The 22,575-nt window shown below is 42.7% G+C and overlaps 1 protein-coding gene across 1 annotated transcript in view; it reads left to right on the forward strand.

Moving 5' to 3' along the window:
- CACNA2D4 (calcium voltage-gated channel auxiliary subunit alpha2delta 4) overlaps window positions 1-22,575 on the forward strand; it is a 172,816-nt gene that overhangs the window by 35,075 nt on the left and 115,166 nt on the right. The window contains exons 12-19 of the mRNA XM_033162586.1: window positions 2,742-2,855; window positions 4,325-4,403; window positions 5,195-5,328; window positions 8,670-8,747; window positions 10,722-10,802; window positions 14,153-14,227; window positions 16,052-16,138; window positions 19,306-19,377. Coding sequence (XP_033018477.1) covers window positions 2,742-2,855; window positions 4,325-4,403; window positions 5,195-5,328; window positions 8,670-8,747; window positions 10,722-10,802; window positions 14,153-14,227; window positions 16,052-16,138; window positions 19,306-19,377 — 720 coding nt within the window. The remainder of the gene's footprint in view (window positions 1-2,741; window positions 2,856-4,324; window positions 4,404-5,194; window positions 5,329-8,669; window positions 8,748-10,721; window positions 10,803-14,152; window positions 14,228-16,051; window positions 16,139-19,305; window positions 19,378-22,575) is intronic.

Consider the following 22,575-nt stretch of genomic DNA (forward strand, 5'->3'; position numbering starts at 1 on the left):
AATAGATATGCCATGATGATTAAATCTCATTAGTGCCAAGCAGCATAGTTGTACTACTGAGAAACTGTATCAGGAATGGACAAAAAACAGTCCATTGTTGATAATGATGGTGGCACTAGTGAGCTGAAAATCCACCCAAAGCCACAAATTCTTCACATTTAGGGTAGGCGAAATTTGGGGGGCTCCTGGATTTCCATAGGCACGAAATAATTGTGTTTCACTTTAAACTGAACCGTCCACCACCACCCAATAGAAATACAACTTTGAGAAAAGGCATGTGGATTATGCACAGCACAACAAATTGTAGTAACAATATGATACTCTGGACCAGAGTTTCATTCAAGCAAGGGTTTACCGATACTGAGTCCCAGGATTTATTGTCCATGCCGGAGCAAATGCCTGCTTCATATGAAATAACCACAAAGTGTGTCTCAGGGCATGTGCAAAGTGTGTTCCTCTCACCACAAGAAGGTTGGATAAAAGGTTTTTAAGACAAAGGCCTGACTTCTCACAAAACTTAAATAACAGCATTTCTTATTTTAGAAATTAAGATCCCTTGGAAATGCGACTTCCGGCGAGGTCGCTGCCGCGGGCGGTCGTGGGTCGTCTCGGCTCCGTCTTGGTCCGAGACGAACCAGTCCAGCCCGGGGGTTGGAGCCCCGCTACCGCTAAGCGGGGCTCCGGTGAGGCGCGGGAAGAGCGTCCCGCGCCTCGGGCTCCCCGGCAGGCCCGCTAAGCTCCGCGCCCTTCCCTCGCTCCCCCTGTAAAGGGGGAGTGGGGGTGAAGGGAATGCGAGCTGGGCCATTAGGGGAAATGCCCCAACCGGGCGGAGAAGCGGCATGCACTGGACGCGACGAGCGACAACGTTCTCCCTGCAGAAGTTAAAAGGATTTGAAGCCCGGCGATTGTGAGTACTTAATTGCACTAATTTGTGGACTTAACAACTTAATGACCCGGGAGATTATAGGCAAAGGAAGCCTGCCTCTTTCACTTCGGAGATAAGAAAATAACGCTTCACTGATAGACTGTTGCTACAATGATGGATACAAAGTTTTGACTTTTTGCTAAGTGAGACTATTGAGATTTCCCTCCGGGGAAGGAGGATGGAAAATATCTCCCTCTAAAATTGTGGTTCTTACGCCCCGGTTTCGGGAAAAATGGCGATGAAACTTTGAGATGGAGAGGAAAATTACTGGTATTAAGATGGAGGAACACTGAAATAGAAACTGAAATTCGATACCTATGCCCGTCTCCACCATGTTGGGTTTTGTCTTTGAACTTGTTTTGAACTCTGGACTAACAGAGGAGGAAAAGATTATTTTCCTGAATCTGGAACTACTTAATGAGAAATTGAGGGTCTTGAGTGTGGGCATGAAAAAAGATGTGTTGCCTACGGAGGAGACCTTCCAGGTGCTGGACTCTATTGAAGAAAGCCTTGGCAAAGAGCTGAAGGGGATGATAGACGAACTGTCTGAGATGGCATGGCGGCTTCGACAAGAACCGTCCCTTGGGGGTGGCAGACCCGGGACGGGGAAAATTGCTATATCCAACCCCCGAGGTGAGAGCTCGGGAGTGAGGGACCAAAAATTTAGATACCTACAGATGGAAGAAGAATATAATACTAAATTGGAGAAGCTGGAAGAAGATCGATTGTGTACCCGGATGCTCGAGGCAAGGATTGCTATGGACTTTGTTTGGATCTATGGACTTTTGAGAAAAAAGGACACTCGGAGAGGTGGTTCCAGTGCAAGGCGGAGAAAGATAGTAGACAGAGGGGGGATAGGGTGAAATGTATTAAGGGTAAAATATAAATGATTGGTTATGGAACTGAAATCAGGGGGGTTAAGATATTAAGATCTTTTTGTTTTAAGAAGTAAGGGGATATTTGGAATTTTTTTTTGTTATTAGCAGCAGTTTAATGGGAAAAAGAAGTTAGTTTTGATAAGATATAAGACTAAGATTTTAAGAATGTATTGTTATTAATTACTATGAAGTTCACAATTTGTTATGATTTTGCTCAAGAGAAGAGGTAAGATATAATCGTAAATGCAAGATAAGAAGAAGTGAGATATAACCGTAATGTGAAAACAAGATTTTAAGAGATTTGTTTAGATTTTTGCTTTATAGAATTTAAATTTTTTTTTTGAGAGATGAAGTTATTAAAATAGTTTTTTGTATTTGGAACCGAAGCAGAAAAGGCAGGGGAAGTCACCGTAAAAGATTCGAAATAAGAATTTTTTTTTATGAATTTGGATAAGGGAAAGAATCTTGTTATGTATATGTTTGTGTTAGTATTTGCTTTATATTAATGTGGGTGGGTGATGGTTTAGGTTGATGTGGGTGTGGGATTCTTTGTTTTGAAAAATACCAATAAATTCTTAAAAAAAAAAAAAAAAAAGATCCCTTGGAAATGCATTCTGAATAATGAGGGTACTTACTAAGGTTCTGCTTCTGAGTAAGACTCTCATTGTAATTGATCAGAGTTTCCCCTAGGTCATAATTAAGGGCTTTTAAATAAGGCCATAATTTAAATTACATGGGAGGGCTATAGCTAAGTAGCAGATCAAATCCTTTCTTGCAAAAGGTAACATGCTCAATCCCTGGCATCTCCAGGTAGGGCAGTAAATGATACTGAGTTAGATGGACCCATGTTCCTAACCCTGAACCTTCCAAGTAAATTCATGTAATCCCCATTTGTACCAGTCAGATAATTATCACTATTGTTTCCATTCTGTTTCCAGTTCAGAAGTGCTGGTCAAGGAGGTCTTTGTAACCAAGCCATCATGCTGATCACTGATGGAGCTATGGAAGATTATGAATATGTCTTTGAAAAGTTCAACTGGCCTGATCGTAAGGTTTGTTTCCTAAGTACTGAATGTTAAAGAGGAAAGAGGACAGATTGGTGTGGAATGAATCAGGAGCTGCTAATCAGGTACTGAGTAGCACACGGTGTTAACAAGCAATGCAATGCTATACGCATAGGTCCCACTGAATGTGATGCTCCCATTGCTCTATCCCAGCTCCTGCTAACCTAGCAGTTCGAAAGCACATCAAAGTGCAAGTAGATAAAAAGGTACCGCTCCGGCGGGAAGGTAAATGGCGTTTCCGTGCGCTGCTCTGGTTCGCCTGGAAGCTGTACGCCGGCTCCCTCTGCCATTAAAGCAAGATGAGCACCGCAACCCCAGAGTCGTCCACGACTGGACTTAACGGTCAGGGGTCCTTTTACTCCCGGGTAAGTGATAATAAATCAAGGGTGGGGAAGCTTTTTCAGCCTGAGGGCTGCATTATTCTGGGCAACCTTCCAAGAGCTACATGCCAATGGTGGGTGGTGCTAGAAGCAAAATTAGGTGGAGCACCAAATGTAAATTTTACCCTTGTACAGGAAGATAGTTTCTATACACATCCACACACTGCTCCCTAGTCTCCATCTAGGCAGCCAAGAGGACATATCAGAGTTCAAGGACACATTCCAGCCAGATGGAAGCGCTCAGGGTGTAAAGTAGGACCAGTGAGGGGTATGGTATGAGAAGAGTTCTAAGAACCTGGCAAAAAGGCGCTTTCCCAGAGCCTGAGGTTCCAGACCCCTGTAGTAAACAATAGTAACAATATTATTACAACTACTACTTATAAAAATTAGAGTAGTAAAGTAGGAAGTGCTCAGTGTCTATGAACAGTATCCAAGTAACATGTCCCATCAGCTCGAGGATTTATGCTTGTGCAGAGGAACTTCCTTGTCCTCTTCTCCCTCGACTCTTCCCCCTAAATCTGTTCCAGAGGGTTGCAAGATCTTTTTTTGGGGGGGTGCACTGGAGTAGATTAGGATGGAGTTCGATTGTGCAAGTGGAAATCTTTGCACTGGCAAGATGTGTTAATTGGATAACATCATATAACTGGGGGGAAATTCATTGCTTTAACATTTCAAAATAGTTTGAGCATTGGGTTTGTCACTTGTGAAACAACTGTTTTCCAAATAGCAAACTCTAGTATGTGGGTATAATAGCATTTCACAGCAAGGCTGCATTATTGTTTGGTGGGAAAATATGATACTTCTATAGAAGGATGTTAAGATCTTCCATAAGTACTGCTTACCTTTGCTTTTTAACCTTGATCTTTCCAAAATAGTCTAAAATGTTATTTTTACTAGCAGGAACTCTTTCCCACATACGGTACTTTTTCCAAGAGATCTCTATTGCATTATGTCAGTATACAAAACATACAATGCTGCATATCTTTCCCATTCCACCTTACTGCTGTGAGATCTACTGAATGTCAGACAAATAGGCTATTTTACATTAATTCCAACGTCTGCATTTTGGCTTCACAGGTACGGGTTTTTACATATCTAATCGGGAGGGAAGTCAGCTTTGCACAGAATGTGAAATGGATAGCATGTAACAACAAAGGTAAATAACATCCTTTGCTTCAAGTCATTTATCATAAGCAAACTGCAGCCATCCATTCTTAGACCTTGGCCTTTGTATAACCTACAAGCCTAGTTTGAGTCTGAAAAGCTCCAAAGCTGCTGCAGTAGACAGAATGGATTCCGAGATATGTCTGCTACTTAGCCTGTGCTGCCAAGTGCCTTAGAATTGTGAGAAGGACTGAGTCGGATATAAAGGGGGGCTGAATTAAGGAGTTTTTAATGAGGTGGGGAGTGGATGCAGCAAGATTTGATAGAAAGAGTTTTGGTTGGGATTTGTTGCTTCTTAAATTGTTTTCAACGTGGATATACAGTTTGGCTAGGATACATGGGATGAGGGGCCTTTAGGAGGCATGGGGTAAAGCAAGAATGGAGAACTTGTGACCCTCATGTTGGATTTGAACTGTTATCAGCCTCAGCCAGCATGGCCCAAGGTCAGGGGTGTTGGGAATTGTAAGTCCCAACAACAGCTGGAGGATCACAAATTCCCCATCACTAGGATTAACAATGATAGAGGTAAGAACACTAAGGGGCATTTTCAGATTGGTAATTTTTGATGCAATCAAACAAGAAGTTGTACCTATTTCAGTTTATTCTAAAAATGCATGTTCTACCCTTGTAAATAGGATTTTGCCATGTTTATATGTAGTAAAACCTGTTTTGGAGTCTGAAGCAACCACTCCAAACTCCAATCAGTAGAATACAGATTCAGAAATGGAATTCAATGAAGCTAACTCTCTTATTGGGGGCGGGAATACTTATTATTTGTGTTAGGGTACTACACACAGATATCAACTTTGGCTGACGTCCAGGAGAATGTAATGGAATACTTGCATGTACTCAGTCGACCAATGGTTATCAACCACGATCATGACATCATATGGACTGAAGCCTACATGGACAGTGCGGTAAGTGTTTTGAGAAAAGCTTTCAGCTGGTAAGCTTTAAGGTGGGTGAGAGACAAAGGTCTCTTAGAGTTGCTTTCTGAATTATTATTATTTATTAAATTTATATACCACCCTTCATCCAAAGATCACAGGGCAGTTTACAACATAAAGTACATATATAAGTTGGAAGTAGTTAGCAGCAGCAGCAGCAGCAGCAGCTGATTATTATTATCAATACTGCCTTTTGAAAAGGTTCTACAGATGTCATTTAGCTGCTCTTTGCTTCTATGTGATATCCTTGAGATTCCAAGGTGATCCAGGCATAGCATGACTTACATCAGAAATGGAGAACTGAATCTGGTGAATGGGTCAGATCCCAATGTCCCTCACCCTGCATGGGCCAGGTTTGACAGGTGAGCAGAGCTGTACATCTGCTGATCAACGGATTATCACAAATTTTTGCCTGCTCAGTTCATTCTTTGCAAGCCTTGATTATCAGTTTGGGGCTTGCAAAGCACTGTGCATGGTGCTTTGTAGGCACTGCCGACCAGTGGTGGCTGCAAACCCCCTTTTGGCTCAGAAAGGATCCAGTAGTCTGCTATAATTAATCTTTTAACATATATTTACCTGCCCCACAACTGACACAACTGGAGGGTAGCTAGGCATGACTTGGTCAAGGGCCAGGCTTCACAGGCCATATGGGGCTAATTAAGTCTGTGGGCTGGAGGTCCCCCACCCCTGACTTAAGTGGTATCTCTGTCCTCTGTGAACTCTGCAGAGACACTTTATAAAAGATTATCAACAGGAAAAGGGATTAGCTTTTCAGCTCAGGAAATGGGTCACTGAGCCTCCAGCCCAGTGGGGCTTCAGTGCTGTAGTCTGTTATCTGTCACACAGAGGAGCTGACATACATTAAGGTGTCAAGTATTGTCCTTAATGACTTATTCCAAGATCCAAAGCAAGGCTAAGTTTGAGGAGTAGAGGAACAACACATAGAAACAGAGATTCGGTTTTTGCTTTGCTGCAAGTTTCTGCTACCAAAGAGACAATCTGGCCCTGTAATTGAATAGTGCCTTGTCTCTTTGGCAGTGGGGACTTCTGTGACCAAAAAGTATAGTTCCCACTCAAATTTTGCACAAAAAGAAATTCAGGATGCATTTAGAGGTTTCTCCTCAGGAATGAGGCCCTCGAGCTGTAAAGGATTCCACATTGCTGATGTATTTGTGCCGCTTGGCCATAAGTATATGCTTACTGATGCAAAGTGTGCACCATAACACTTTAGTGTGAACCCCACTAATAGATCAGAGTTGATGTTCTTCTTGGTGGCCACTAGAAAACACAAAAAGATGGTCTGGCCAAGTCTATGTGCTTTGTACATGTTGCCTCAATTACTACCGGTATATAAGGCACAAGATCAGCAACTGCTTACGGCATCCTTGGGCAGTTGCCAGGTCCCCAGTGCCACACTAGGCCCCAGTGTAGATCCTCTACTTTTTCCTCCCCAGCCCGCTGCTCAGAGCTGACCCACCTTGCTCATGTATTACAATCCCATGGAGTAGTGCTGTAGTGGAAACACTGTGGGGAATGAAGGGCTAAAGTAGGTGTGATATTAAATACATTTAGCATGCTAGCTTTCAAAAAAGAACCCAGGGCTGTCACTAAAAAGGTGCATAGCTATTTATTCTCTAATCTGAGATATGGACATGAAGTTTGAGTGGTACTTGCTTTTCCCAAACCTACTATATGCTGGAAGTTGTCAGCTGTGCAACAGTCTTTGCTTTGGACTGTTTCAGAATGGTTTTGCTCTTGGGTTATTAGCTTGCTCCTCTTACATTTCTTGCTTGCATTTGTCTCTGCTGCTTACTGTATGTCTCATTAGTTTGTGTGTTCATTTGTTTGTCCATTCATTAATGTGTACATTCATTTGTCACCCACATCTCTTGCTAGCTGCCACAATCTGAGGAGGTAACAATCTGCCTTGTGTTCTGTGAACACCAACTATTTCTCTGGGTGTCATTAGTACATGTTCTGTACTAGTTTATCTAGCTGTAACTAAACCATACATCCACGGTGGGGGAAAGTTGGCTGTATAGCAGCGATAGAGCTGTACAGCATGGGAAGGATATGGATAGCTCTGGATGTATTTGTGAGGTTGTGATGTGCTGTTGTAGAGTAGAACTTCGGAGCATGGCCCATGGGCTGGAAGTCTCTAGTACGAATCTCCACTTGACTACAAGCTCACTGGGCAGCCTTGCACGAGTCATCTATATTAAGACTGTCCCACCTTAAAATAGCAGAGTCAGGATTACACGGATAATGTAAGTGAGGTGATGTGAATACTTAGAAAAGGCTCTCCATAGGTCTGAGAAACATTGATTGCTTGAGATTATGTACAGGAAGCCTCTTTATTATTTCATTTCATTTCATTCATTTCATTTCATTTCTCATATATATATATATATATATATATATATATATATAATCATGTGCTGCAGCATGTTTAAAACTATGCTTATTTCTGCTGCATAATTTTTCCAAAATAAATGTCAGCCAACTGATAAAAAAAATTCAGCATTTGGTTTATCTGCTGATTGGCTGGCTCTCAAGGACCCCTCATGCTGTGAAATAGTGATAATAGACCACTTCATGACTTTGCTAAAGGGGAACAGCTGTACCAGGCCAAATGGGTTGCTTCTCCTCTGAGAATAGATACCACGTGTGTGTGTGTGTGTGTTTTATTTGTGATGTCTATGTTTAGTGTTTTATACTGTAGTCATTTCATGCACACACACCCTACACTGTCTGTTTCAACCTTCCAATTATCCAAATTTGCTGTCTTCTGTATAGTGCCATGTCAGTTTATCCTTGTGTGATCGCCATTCCTGTTTATCTGAGGTTCTGGTATTCCAAATGTAAATGTCTCACATTTAGGTAGGCCCTCTCTGTTCTGCTTCTCACCCCTGGTTTCCACGTATCCCCATGGTATCACTTGCATTCATTCATTTATCTATGTATTTTTAGAAGACATTGTATATATTGTTCATGCACCTATGATTATCATGTGCTTTGGCTATGTCTTTGTGCCTCAGGCGATGCCATGTTAACCTGGACATGCATAAGCGTCGTCACTAGTGAATATTATATTCCACTGTTTTGGATACTCCCTGCCATCTTTGATAAGGCACCTTTTTCACCCTCCTCTAAATGGACCATTTTTCTAGCATCCCTTAGGCTTTCTTCCCCCCCCCCCAAGTGTGCTTTTTAGTACACTTTTTCTGCTGCATTTCCAGTGGTGGCTGATTCCCCTTATGTTCTTACTGCTGTCCCACTTGCTAATATGCTGCTTGTTTTCTATCTGATAGCTCTTTGCATCTCAAGCCCAAAGCCTCTTGCTCATGACAACGGTGGCTATGCCAGTTTTCAGCAAGAAGAATGAAACGGTAAGCATGATGCTCTCAGGGAGATACTTCTCAGTGTAACAGCAGAGAGAAGGCTAATGCAGTGGCAGATCTTCATAATATGCCATCCTGTGTGAGGCTATTTGTTGCCCTTCCTGCAGCCCTCATGGCACTGGCTTAAGCTGAGCTTTGGGAAGGAGGCATGAGGCTCTGGTGGGGTGCTGGAGCCCTCCTATCTCCTTCCAAAAGCTCAGTAAGTGCTTGCCTGGCTTTGGGAAGGAGGTAGGATGACCTCCTTCCTGAAGCCGGGCAAGCACTTACTAGGCTTTGAGAAGGCACCCTCCTTGGCTATGCACCTGGTGCGACTGAATAGCTCGCACTACCCTGAATCCAACTTTGGCTAATGTTATGATTTGCAAAACTGAAACTATATAAAGGATAAGTAAGCCTTCTGACTCTCTTGGACCAGTGGGCACATTTTGAATTTTGAGAAAGTACAAGGAGCACCAGTCACAAAATGGCTGCCACAGGGTATGTGTTGGTAGGTAGATCTTGGACTTATAGTAAAAAAAAAAAAAAGTAGAACCAACAAACCTGGAGTCTGCTGTCCTGTGCTCTAGATGACTTCTGTTACCGGTATCCAGGGTAGATGGTGCTTTGTGGAAAGCAATGTCCTCTTCCTCACCTTAGTAAAATAAGATTTTCTTAACAGTGCATGTGGGACTTACATATGGGTAAGTGGGCCCAGGATTACACTGCAATACTGCAATTCTATGTACATTTACCTAGGACTATGCCACATTGAACAGTGGAACTTAAGTCTAATCAGTAAAATAAATAAGTATCTGTTCCAATATGGGGACCAGAAAGATATTTGCTGCAGGATGTTTCAATGGTTGCTACCATGACTTTTTAAATTTACTAGATACATTCATGGAGGGTAGGCCTGTTATTTGATATTAGTCTTGACAGCTGTAAGGTTATTCAGTGATTGCTCATGAGTAGCCAGCCTGATGCCGAGGTTTCTGAAACTAGGTTTCTTTATTGTGCAGATATGTACAGTGCAGCCATAAAAGTACGTCTAGGTCATCCTTCGGCAGAGTCCGGGAATGGCCCCTTCCAGTTCTTTGCCCAGTATAAAAGCCGTGGGATGCGGAACCCCCACCTATCCCCTCTGCGTCCTCCCCCCCTGCGCAAGTGGGGAGACAGAAAAGGTTCCTCTCTTCCAACCTCTGCTTGGTGTGAGGGCTCTCCTTCCCTGTCAGAGCCCTGACTCCTACTTCCTGGTCCCGTCTCTCCCTCCCCACTAGAGGGATCACTGCCTTCCTCACTGGAGGAAGATGAATTGCTAAGCAGTTGGGGCGGGGGCACATGATACCGAAACAGCCCTGACAACTCTTTGCCTTGAGGTGAGGGCAGCACCCTGACAACAGCCAATAATGAAATCTCATTTTTCAGAGGCAGTATAACTGACTAGTTGATCAAACAATGAGATGGCTATTCCCCTTTTTGCTTGTTCTCAGGGGTATTGCACTGGTGCACTAAACTCTTTTGTGGAAATGGGCGAGGGAGGAAGCAGCAAAGCTACATAGGTAACTTAGGAGGTTGTCATATACCTTGTCAGACTATTTGCCCATCTAGTATTGTCTACTTTGACTGGTTGCAACTGTCAGGGTCATGGACAGAGAGGTATTTCCCATTACCTGATGCCTGATCTTTCTGAGTGAAGATGCCAAGTATTGAACCTGGGACCTTCTGCATGTGTGGTACCACTGAGCTGTTGTTCCTGCTGCGTTTGTAACTCTCATCCACCTGGTCTTCTGCATTACCATAGGGAGTTTACTGGTTAATCCAGTCTGCCCTTCCTTGTTTCATCACCACGGTCTATATGCTTTGTCACACAAATGAACAGCAACTCTGCAAGACCAGATGGTGGTGGCCATGATGGGAAATGATAATTAACCCAATGAGAATGGAGTAGCATGTTGTCAATTTTAATTTCTTCTTATTTTACAGAGATCTCATGGCATTCTCCTGGGTGTGGTAGGCTCAGATGTTCCTTTGAGAGAACTCCTTAAACTGGCTCCACGATACAAGGTAAGAATAAAGCTAATACAGTCCAGCTGTTGTCACACAGTTTTGGCAATCTCAGAAGAATGTCCTGATATTGACAACAAAGCCACCCTACAGAGTACTGCATCTGTTCACAGGCAGCACTTCTACAAGTTGTTGAGACGGTCACTAGTTTGGCTAGATTAGGCAAATTCATGGAGATTAACTCTGTCAAAAGCTATTAGCTGTTACAAGTAGGACCGTTTTAGTTGTTGTGTTTCTTTTTACTGTTCCTGTCAGTTAGTGATGATTTGATAATTCACCATTCCATACTCTCTCTCACCCATTTCTCTCTTTCCCACCCCAACAACCAATCAACATTCCAGGCCACTGAGCACATTCAGTCTTCACTAGATTGCGTTTGTTGTTTTGCGGGAATAGAATCAATGTTAAGTTATTTTCTAAAAATTTTTTTTACTTCTGCAGACCTTGGGGTTATCCTAATCCTGCTGAAACCTCTCTCTTATGCATGGACTATTCCATTTTTGCTACATAAGGACCAACACTTGGAGAATTGAAAGTGCTGTTGGTATTGTTATGAAACTGGAGTGGTGGTCAAGATGGCCTCTTGGAGTCCCTTCCAACTTAGTGATTCTAAGTTGTAGATTCCCCAAGGCATATCTGGTGTAGATTCCCCAAGGCGTATCTGGACAGAGATTTGGACTTATGAATAGTTATGGGGAAAACTGCTGAGTTCCCAGCAACTATTCTGGGTCCCTTCTCCCCTAAAGAATGCAGTGATCCAGGTCTGTATTGGAAGAAAGAGCAAGCAGTGTCAAACTGAGAGCAAGTCACACTCTTTTCACTCCCCTGCTCCCCTGAAATCTAATTGCAGAGCAGTGAGCTTTTGGAACATCTGTTGGGGTGTTTAAGTTTTGAATCTCCATTGTTGCTTGACCTGTATATTTGTAAATAAATGCAGAAAGTACAGAATGCCATATGTCCCCTGTAACCTCTGTCCAAAAGAAGCCCAAACCAGACACATGGTAGAAATTCTTAACTAAGAACTGGGGTGCACATAATTTGTTGTTGGCACCTGGCTGTCTCGAGAGAGAGACTAGAGTGCGGCTCCAGGGGTGAAGTCAAATCGCTGCATTACCAGCACCGAAGTGACCTCCCTAATAGTACATAAATGGTACCTCTGTGCACAGAGACAATATAACCCTGAACCCAAGAACCAAGAGCTGGCAATGGATAGTTCATGCCTTGCTTAAGAGCTCCTCAATTGCGGGGATTCTTTTGCTGGAGCCTCCCGCGTGCAGGGCAAGGCCCACTGCACACGGGATTCCAGTTGCCGGTGATCTGCGGCCAGCACCTCACATGCGTTCCTGCACGGGCGCCGGCTAAGCCTGCGAACGGGACGGCCGAAGGTTCCAGAGCTTAAACTCACACCAGCCGTTGTCCGCCAGGTTAAATCTGAAGGTGCGTGAGTAGTCCGACGAAAAGTGCCTCGTAAAAAATACCTGTAATCACTTGCGACCTCCTAAGTTGTCCCCTTTACTAATGTACCCAAACAAAAGATGGCCAAGACTACGGCCAGGCAAAAGCGCCAATAGACTATGAAAAATAAAATCGAGACGAAATAAAGACAGACAATCACTGTTTCTTTTAGATGGCTTTGGCAGACCCGCATAGGCTATTACCTTTCTCTATGCCTAAACTATTCTAACATTCCCTAGGCTAGCCGACCCTGAACCGCCAATTCTTCCGCAAGTTCTAGGCTACCTAAGACTAAAGCTATCTAAGCCTAAACCGCCAAGTCTTCCGCAAGCTAACCTCTCTACCTCCTGCACGCGCTTCCAACCCAACCAACCCAACCAACCCGTTCCCCGAAACCCCAACTATCTACATCTAAATCATCTGAACCCTAACTCTGACTGTCCGCCTAATACGGGGAGCCGCAGCCTTTTATTGACAACCAAGTGCAACGTCATGATCGATAAATTTACCAATAGGAACGCTGTTGCTGCCCCCCAAAAAGGCGGGAAGCAGATTAACTGATCATTCACAATTCAAACCTCTGGAACCAAAAAGTCTAGGCGGAGGGATCTCAGTGGCGAGATGCCTACTGAGCCCTGCTTTCGCTTTCACTTCTAAACGGAAGAATACATAAAATAGTGTATAACATTAACATTAACTTAAAGCAAATAATCGCGGGTTCAAGAAAACCCACGAAGTGTATTCCCACACTCAATGATATCTGACTGGTCATTGTTGGAAACAGACTGCTGGGCTACATGGACTTTCATCTGATTCTTAAAGGCAGTTCTTCCATTCTTAGGTTACACTGCTCTGGGAACACTGAATAGCTGAATGAGGGGCCTGGTAGGAAATGTAGGTAGTTACTAACTTAAATCCTTTTCAGTAAAATAATAATAAGTAGCGATCTTCTTTCCTGCTCCCTGCCACCATTTATAGCAGGGGTGTGAAACCTGTGGTCTTTGGTCTAATGTCATGTAGCAAGGAAGGGGGGAAAGAGATGGCAGAGGCAAAGAGAGAAGAAAGGGAATGCCTGTCCCTGCTTGGCTCTGGCCCCACCCACTACTGGTATCTGGCCCCTAACAGATTACTCCTTAGGAAACATGGCCCTCTACAGAGAAAATGTTTCCTGCTCCTGTTTTATAGTATGGAAGGTCTGCAACTATCAGATGAAAATATCAGTTCTGTATCTAAAGACATTTCTTTAAGGGTTTGGTTTGTGTGTCAGTCTAAATGTGCACAACTCCTGTGCAATCAAAGTAGAAAATATGGTGTAACCCCAGAGATTCATTTGTGCATGAGTATGTGAGTGAGTGCATACTTGCATGTACCTGATACTTCATCACACTCTTTTGACATATTGTAAGAACATTAAAGTATTTGGGGACTGAAACAGTATATGATTGAATTGCCAGGTGAAATATAATGCATTCAGTTCTGTTTACGGTTCCCTGGAGGACCATAGCTTAGCAGCAGAGCACATGTTTTGCATGTAGATTCAGTTCCTGTCACCCTCAAGTTTATTTGAAAAACAAAAGCAAAAGCAGGTTGTGCATGATGGGGAACACCCCTGCCTGAGACTGCAGAGAGCCACTGCCAGTAAAACTAGATAACATCGGGCTACATGAACAAATAACCTGACCGGGTGCAAGGCAGCTTCCCATGTTCCTAAGCGATGCATTTTCAAATTTTGTCTGGTTCCATTACTTTCACTGTCAGTTCATCAATATTATCCATGCATTTCTTCAGTTAAAGGCCTTGGATGTTGTCATGCATAAGTACTTCACTCATGCCTACACTGCATCATGGGCTTGGATGTTAATGAAGTTAATTGTTATCATACTTTTGGTTTAAAGCTGGGTGTCCATGGATACGCCTTTCTGAACACGAACAATGGCTACATTTTGTCTCACCCGGACCTCCGGCCATTAGTAAGTGACCCCAAAACACCAAGACCTGGTTCACGTGATCCCGTGCAGTGTGTTGTCATCCCAAACACACCATTCTTAGCTTTGGGACTACTGTGCTACAACTATCATTCCTTGCTATTTCTGAGTTCAAGTTTGGAATCTGAGAGTGGTGGCTGTCTATTCAAATAAAAATAGCTGCCCAAAATGGCATGTTTACAATGGGGATTAAAAAAAATCTTATCTCCCATCACTAGTGATGTCATGAGTACCAGCCAGTGGGTACCCATGTGCTTTGCCTTTCTTTCCAATGGTTCTCGAGGCATCTTGCAACAGGTTGTAATAATAATAATAATAATAATAATAATAATAATAATAATAATAATAATAAATTTATCATTTATACCCCACCCATGTGGCTGGGTTTCCCCAGCCACTCTGGGTGGCTCCCACAAGAATATTAAACAGAATAAAACTTCAAACATTAAAAACTTCCCTAAAAAGGGCTGCCTTCAGATGTCTTCTAAAAGTCAGATAGTTGTTTATTTCCTTGACATCTGGTGGGAGGGTGTTCCACAGGGTGAGTGCCACCACTGAGAAGGCCCTCTGCCTGGTTCCCTGTAACCACTTCTCAGAGTGAGGGGAATGCCAGAAGGCGGTTAATAATTATTAATAATAATTTAATAGGACAACCTCAAACTCATACACACAAACACCAAAGCTCAGTCCTCTGACTGATCAACAAGACCAAATTATGCTTCCTTCCTGTTCTGAAACCTCAGGGCAACTAGGATTTTAAGTCAAGCGTTCTTTTTGTCAAGGAGGGGAGGATGCAGTCTTCCTGCAACTGCTCCTTCTCTGGGCAGTAAATGAGGCCAGATAGGGATGGACAGGTCAGTCTGTTTCTGGTCCATGTCAGTTTTACATCTGTTCATTTACAGTAAGCCCACAACTTACACAGGGCTTACATTCCGGAGATGGTGCCTAAAGTCAAAATTGTGTATAGTCAAAATACATAGTGTTCAATCCCACATAGGGTTGGGTTGCCAAAGTCATTTTTCCCAGAACCTTGCCCTCCCCCCCCACTAGTGTAAAGCTGAATGTGCACAAGTTAAATGTGCATAAATTGTGGGCTTACTGTATAAGTGTGTTTGAACATCATTCTATTATTATTATTATTATTATTATTATTATTATTATTATTATTATTATTTTATTGCTGAAAGTTTCACATTTTTAAATATCTAATTTAGCTCAAAATACACATTTGTATATGCATTTCAACCTAAAGCAGTCCATATTTTAATATGCATTTTGGAGAGGGGAGGGGAGACAAAAGTTATATTGCAAAATTTGTAGATGTGCAAAAACTGAAGTGCTGTTGTCTGTATTAGTTTGGGAATTGCAAATCAGGCTAGTTCATTACAAATGTGAAACAAATGAAGTCCTTCAAGTCCTTGAACTTCTTACCTGGCAAGAAGGTGCTTCCTTTGTGCTTTTTAGCCTTAAGTGTAATGGCTGCATTATATTGGACGAGAGTTGAAGCTTCGGGTTGTGGGGTTGTGTGTGTTGTGGTTTGAATGATGGGCAAAGGTGACTTTCCCAAAAGATACGGGCTAGATGGAAGAAAAATGCCTGGGTCCTTCACACCAACTAGGCGACCATTCCTTGTGCAAAAAATAAACGGGCTTGGATATACTTTAGGGAATAGAGACATGTGCCTAATTATCTATTATCTAAACACCTAGCAGAAATACACCTTTTCTCTAAAACTGAAAAGTGTATATTTGGGGTTGTTATGCAGCAGAGCAATTCAGGAATGTTTTCTGTCTCACATCTCAACTGCAGTATAAAGAAGGGAAGAAGCTAAAGCCCAAACCAAACTACAACAGTGTTGATCTTTCTGAGGTGGAATGGGAAGACGTGGATGAAACTGTAAGTGTCTTAACTGGGATTTCAGAGCATGCTCCCCCAGCTCCCACCAAAGTGGGTTCTTAGCAGGTCACAGTAAAACTACTGGGGAAGGCTGTAGCTGAGTGGTAGGGCATCTGAATTGCATGCAGAAGGTTCAATACCTGGCATCTCCAGGTAGGCCTAGGAATCTTCCCCATAAGACCACTGAAGAACTGCTTGCAGTCAATGTAGACAATACTGAGCTTGTTGCACCAATGGTCTGACTTGGTATAAGGTGGCTTCTTATGCTCCTATGTTCACAAATGCCTTTGGAAAGAGGAAAGCCCTTTACAGTGTGTTAGAAGAAAACAAAAGATTGGGCCAGGTGAGCCCATTGCAGGGGCTGCAGGGTGGGGTGATTCCATCACTGTGGTGCACAACAACTAAAAGGCCAGGTTTCTTTTAGTCACTAGACTAAGGGCTTCACACTTACTTTCCTCTGCTGTTTCCAGACACAGTTTGCACTTTAAAGATCCATGTCCAAGCATCCTTTATTTGCTCAGGAGTTGTCCCAGCAAAAACCCGCTCTTTAAAGCTCAATTGGAGCAAATGGCAATCTGCAGAAAACCCAAACTGAAGTTTGCTCCGATTGAGCCCTAAAGAGTAGGTTTTTGCAGGGAAAGCTCTAGAGCACAAAACCCCTATGCTTAGGCATGGAGCTTTTAAATGTGGACCTATGCCTGGAAAGAGCGGGAATCATAGAATCATAGAGTTGGAAGAGACCACAAAGGCCATCCAGTCCAACCACCTGCCAAGTAGGAAACACCATCAAAGCATTCCTGACAGATGGCTGTCAAGCCTCTGCTTAAAGACCTCCAAAGAAGGAGACTCCACCACACTCCTTGGTAGCAAATTCCACTGTCAGGAAGTTCTTCCTAATGTTTAGGTGGAATCTTCTTTCTTGTAGTTTGAATCCATTGCTCCGTGTCCGCTTCTCTGGAGCAGCAGAAAACAACCTTTCACCCTCCTCTATATGCCATCCTTTTATATATTTGAACATGGCTATCATATCACCCCTTAACCTTCTCTTCTCTAGGCTAAACATACCCAGCTCCCTAAGCCGTTCCTCATAAGGCCTTGTTTCCAGGCCTTTGACCATTTTGGTTGTCCTCTTCTGGACACGTTCCAGCTTGTCAGTATCCTTCTTGAACTGTGGTGCCCAGAACTGGACACAGTATTCCAGGTGAGGTCTGACCAGAGCAGAATATAGTGGTACTATTACTTCCCTTGATCTAGACGCTATACTCCTATTGATGCAGCCCAGAATTGCATTGGCTTTTTTAGCTGCTGCATCATACTGCTGACTCATGTCAAGTTTGTGGTCTACCAAGACTCCTAGATCCTTTTCACATGTACTGCTCTCAAGCCAGGTGTCACCCATCCTGTATTTGTGCCTTTCATTATTTTTTTTGCCCAAGTGTAGTACTTTACATTTCTCCTTGTTAAAATTCATCTTGTTTGCTTTGGCCCAGTTGTCTAATCTGTTAAGGTCATTTTGAAGTGTGATGCTGTCCTCTGGGGTATTAGCCACCCCTCCCAATTTGGTGTCATCTGCAAACTTGATCAGGATGCCCTCAAGCCCATCATCCAAGTCATTGATGAAGATGTTGAATAAGACTGGGCCCCAGACAGAACCCTGTGGCACCCCACTAGTCACTTCTCTCCAGGATGAAGAGGAGCCATTGATGAGCACCCTTTGGGTTCGGTCAGTCAGCCAGTTACAAATTCACTGAATGGTAGCATTGTCTAGCCCACATTTTACCCGCTTCTTTACAAGAATATCATGGGGCACCTTGTCAAAGGCCTTGCTGAAATCAAGATAGGCTATATCCACAGCATTCTCTTCATCTACCAGGCTTGTAATTCTGTCAAAAAATGAGATCAGGTTAGTCTGACATGACTTATTTTTCAGAAACCCATGCTGACTTTTAGTTATCACAGCATTCCTTTCTAGGTGCTCACAGACCGTTTGCTTAATGATCTGCTCTAGAATCTTTCCTGGTATTGATGTCAGGCTGACTGGGCGGTAATTGTTTGGGTCCTCTCTTTTCCCCTTTTTGAAAATAGGGACAACATTTGCCCTCCTCCAGTCTGCTGGCACTTCGCCTGTTCTCCAGGAATCTCAAAGATTACTGCCAGTGGTTCTGAAATCACCTCTGCCAGTTCTTTTAATACTCTTGGATGTAGTTCATCTGGCCCTGGAGACTTGAATACATCTAAATTAGCCAAGTATTCCTGTACTACCTCCTTACTTATTGTGGGCTGTGTTTCCCCTGCTGAATCATCTGCTCCATATTCTTCAGGTCGGGCATTGTTTTCTTTCTTGGAGAAGACTGAGGCAAAGAAGGCATTGAGGAGTTCTGCCCTTTCTCTGTCCTCTGTTCACATTTCACCATCTTGTTCTCCCTAGGGAAGTTTGCCAGGCACCTTCATTATACACCTTTAGGGACCAGGAAAAATAGTTCCTTTTTAACCAGGCCTTTGTTTGATTTGATTGACATCCTATGCCCTTTTAATTTAATTTTTTTGAGGGGGGAGTTATTGGATTGTTGTTTTTGTTTTGATTATATATTTTGTGGTTTTATATTTTGATTTTGTTCTGTGAACTGCCCTGAGACCTTTACTTGGGTTAGAAGTTGGGTCCCTGGCCTCTCCAGTAAAAGAATATATGCGCTTGGTGTTAGATTGCCACCCACATTCAGAATAGAGATTTCTGCACTAGATAGATCAACAGTCTTGATATATAATAAGGTACTCATGTTAAAATGTGTGCTCAGAGGAGCTCTTTTGGCAAAAAGTACATCTTCCCAAGGCTTGTGTCTCCTTGCTGCCCTTCACCTGTTCACAGCAGACAGCAGTGCACACAACTGCTGCTTAAAGTATGAATCAGCTCTGATGGATACACAGATCCCATGCTTAATTGAAATAATCAGATGTTGCAAAGTGATAATTGCATCCCAAGATGACTGAGATCAATAAAATTATCTCATCCTAACCTGCTGTCTGCTTTGCTTAGCTAAAGATGTGCTTATAAAAGGGGGAGAAAAGAACAGCTTATGTCAAAGGCTCCTGCCTATTGCACGCCACTTTAAAGCAGATGACCGCAATCCTGGCTGGAGGCACTAATTCAAATCTGTTCCCTTCTGCAGCTACGAACAGCAATGATCAATGGGGAAACAGGTGACCTCTCAATGGATGTGAAGGTGCCTGTAGATAAAGGGGTGAGTATATAATTTCTTGTTTTGGTACTCTGCATTTGGAACAATTGCACAGAATTAAAGCAAATTCACATAAAATCATAAACGTAGCAATAAATGTACAGTTCAAAACAAGTATTTTTTTTAAAAAAAAATAAAAGCCACACATTTAAACTCTTTTAAAAAAAAATCCCTGAAGATTTACCTAAAACAAATCCTATAGCCACAATCTTTACCAACCAACCAAAATGTTACTGAGAAAGTTCTCCAGAAGTTGGTGGAATAAAGAAGACTGAATTAGGAGCAAATAAGATTGCATTATGCTCCCAGGGTTACTGGGACAAAGAAGCAACAATGGCTGTTTTTGAAAAGTCATGTGTCCCAGTCTACCCTGACATGTTGCTATGCACATCCAAAGGAGATCTGCCAGGGCCTATGTCTTCAAGCTTCTACGTAACATGCCCTTCAATCACTACACAATATTATGCATTTTGATTTCTTTTGACTCTGTATCTGTGCATCACTTACATTAATTTCAAAATTTGCTAATGAAAAATTTACCATGGCCCTCCTTCTGTTTTCTGCCTCACAAAGGACCTGCACAACATTATCACCCCAGAGAAACGGAAGCCATAAGAGGAAACAATATTCTGCTCCAGTGCAGGGCGGTCAAACTAAATGAACCTTTGAGGGTGCTTCCAGCTTTACATTACTTTACTAATTAACATAATTTTGTTCTTTGTGAGACTTCTTTCAAATCCTACTTAGGATTATTCAGGAGGCAGAACCGCAGTTTTTGTGTGAAATTGAATCATTTCTTGCAAATTTGTATTGCTGTAGTTATTTGTCATGAAGCTCCCCAGGTGCAATACAATGTTTCATTTCTAATTGCCTTATGACATTTTGGAGGAACCTAATTAGTTATCCCTTACCTACCATCATGTCTTTTCCTGTTATTGCTCCTTAGAGTTTTCTGTCTTATTATGGATTTTGTTTTGAATATTTTTTTTCCAGCAGCTTGCATGTCCCCCCCCTTTTCTGCCCATTTTAACCTTGAGATAGACAATAGGTGTGGGACTTGTTTATGTCTTAATAAACTGTAATTTACATTATGTAACATGATTATACTAAATTATTACAGATGCATAAATACAGAACATTATAATTCACAAGAGCTGCTGCCGGTCAGTGTCAAAAATACTGAGCTAATGTTATAGAAACCTAGAATTGTAGAGTTGGAAGGGACCCCAAGGGTCATCTACTCCATCCCCCTGCAGGTGACAGATGGCCATCCTACCTCTACTTAAAAACCTCTAATGAAAGAGAGTCCACAACCTCCCCAGGGAATCTGTTCCACTGTTGAATAGCTCTTACTGTTAGAAATACATTTAGTCGGAATCTCCTTTCTTTTAACTTAGAATCATAGAGTTGGAAGAGACCACAAGGGCCATCCAGTCCAACCCCCTGCCAAGCAGCAAACACCATCAAAGCATTCCTGACAGATGGCTGTCAAGCCTCTGCTTAAAGACCTCCAAAAAAGGAGACTCCACCACACTCCTTGGTAGCAAATTCCACTGCTGAACAGCTCTCACTGTCAGGAAGTTCTTCCTAATGTTTAGGTGGAATCTTCTTTCTTGTAGTTTGAATCCATTGCTCTCTGTCCGCTTCTCTGGAGCAGCAGAAAACAACCTTTCACCCTCCTCTATATGACATCCTTTTATATATTTGAACATGGCTATCATATCACCCCTTAACCTTCTCTTCTCCAGGCTAAACATACCCAGCTCCCTAAGCCGTTCCTCATAAGGCATTGTTTCCAGGCCTTTGACCATTTTGGTTGCCCTCTTCTGGACACTTGAAGCCATTGGTTAGAGTCCTCACCTCCAGAACAGGAAAAATCAAGTTTGCTCCATCTTCTATGTCAGTGTTTTTCAACCACTGTTCCGCGGCACACTAGTGTGCCGCGAGATGTTGCCTGGTGTGCCGTGGGAAAAATTTGTTTATTTGATTCCTATTCAAGAGAATTACTTTATATATAGTCAATATAGGCACAGAGTTAATTTTTGTAACATTTTCTAATGGTGGTGTGCCTCGTGATTTTTTTCATGAAACAAGTGTGCCTTTGCCCAAAAAAGGTTGAAAAACACTGTTCTATGTAACAGCCCTTTGAATATTTGAAGATGGCTGTCATCATATCTCCTCTCAGTTTCCTCTTATCCAGGCTAAACATACCCACTTCCCTCAACTGTTCCTCACCAGGCTTGGTTTCCGGACCCTTTGTCATCTTGGATGCCACCCTCTGCACACATTCCAACGTGTCAATATCCTTCTTAAATTGTGTCGCCCAGAATTGTACATAGTATTCCAGGTGTGGTCTGACCAAGGCAAAATAGAGTGGCGGTACTATTACTTCCTTTAATCTGGGTGCCACAACATTGATGAACAACGGAAGGCAAGAGGTGGGGGACGGGTGCCAAATTTTGGCATCACACAGGGCACTGCTGGAATTTTAAAGCCCAATGTCCACCCCTGCCACACACATGTTTTTTTGCCGGGTGTGTGTGCCGTACTGCCGCCTCTTGTTAAACATCTTGAGAGAACATTTCTCCCCATATTAATATTCTTATGACCTGAGATCTGCTGTAGAGACACTCCATACATTGTTTAAGATACCTTTAACTCTCCTGAAAGCCAGTGCAGTAGTTAAAGTGTCAGACCAGGACCTGGGAGACCAGGGTTCAAATCCTCACTCAGCCACGAAGCTCGCTGGATGACCTTGGGCCAGTTAGTGCCTCTTAGCCTAACCTTCCTCACAGGGTTGTTGTGGGGATTAAATGAGATGGGGAAAGAGCAATGTATGCCACCTTGAGCTCATTGGGGGAAATGGTGGGATATAAATGTAACAACAACAGCAACAACAACAGACCAATTGTCTTTACCCAGTTTTACTAGCCTTTTTATAGCTCCTATACATTTTTCTTAAGCAGGTTGGCAATGCAATTCTTTCAGCTTTTGGATCTGCCATAAATTCAATTAGCTGACTGTATATTTTTCTCTTTCTCTCAGAGCACAATGAAAAAGCATTTTAAAGGTTAGCAAAGAAAGGTCCCATGGGAGTTCCTTATTCTATGCCTTTTCTCACCTTCTTCCATCTCCACAAACACACATTCACTTCAGCCTTTGCTTGCCCTTGTTCTGTGCTTGCAGACTTTCAGTCGACTT

This window comes from Lacerta agilis, chromosome 10 (assembly GCF_009819535.1).
Source record: "Lacerta agilis isolate rLacAgi1 chromosome 10, rLacAgi1.pri, whole genome shotgun sequence".
Classification (NCBI taxonomy): Eukaryota; Metazoa; Chordata; class Lepidosauria; order Squamata; family Lacertidae; genus Lacerta; species Lacerta agilis.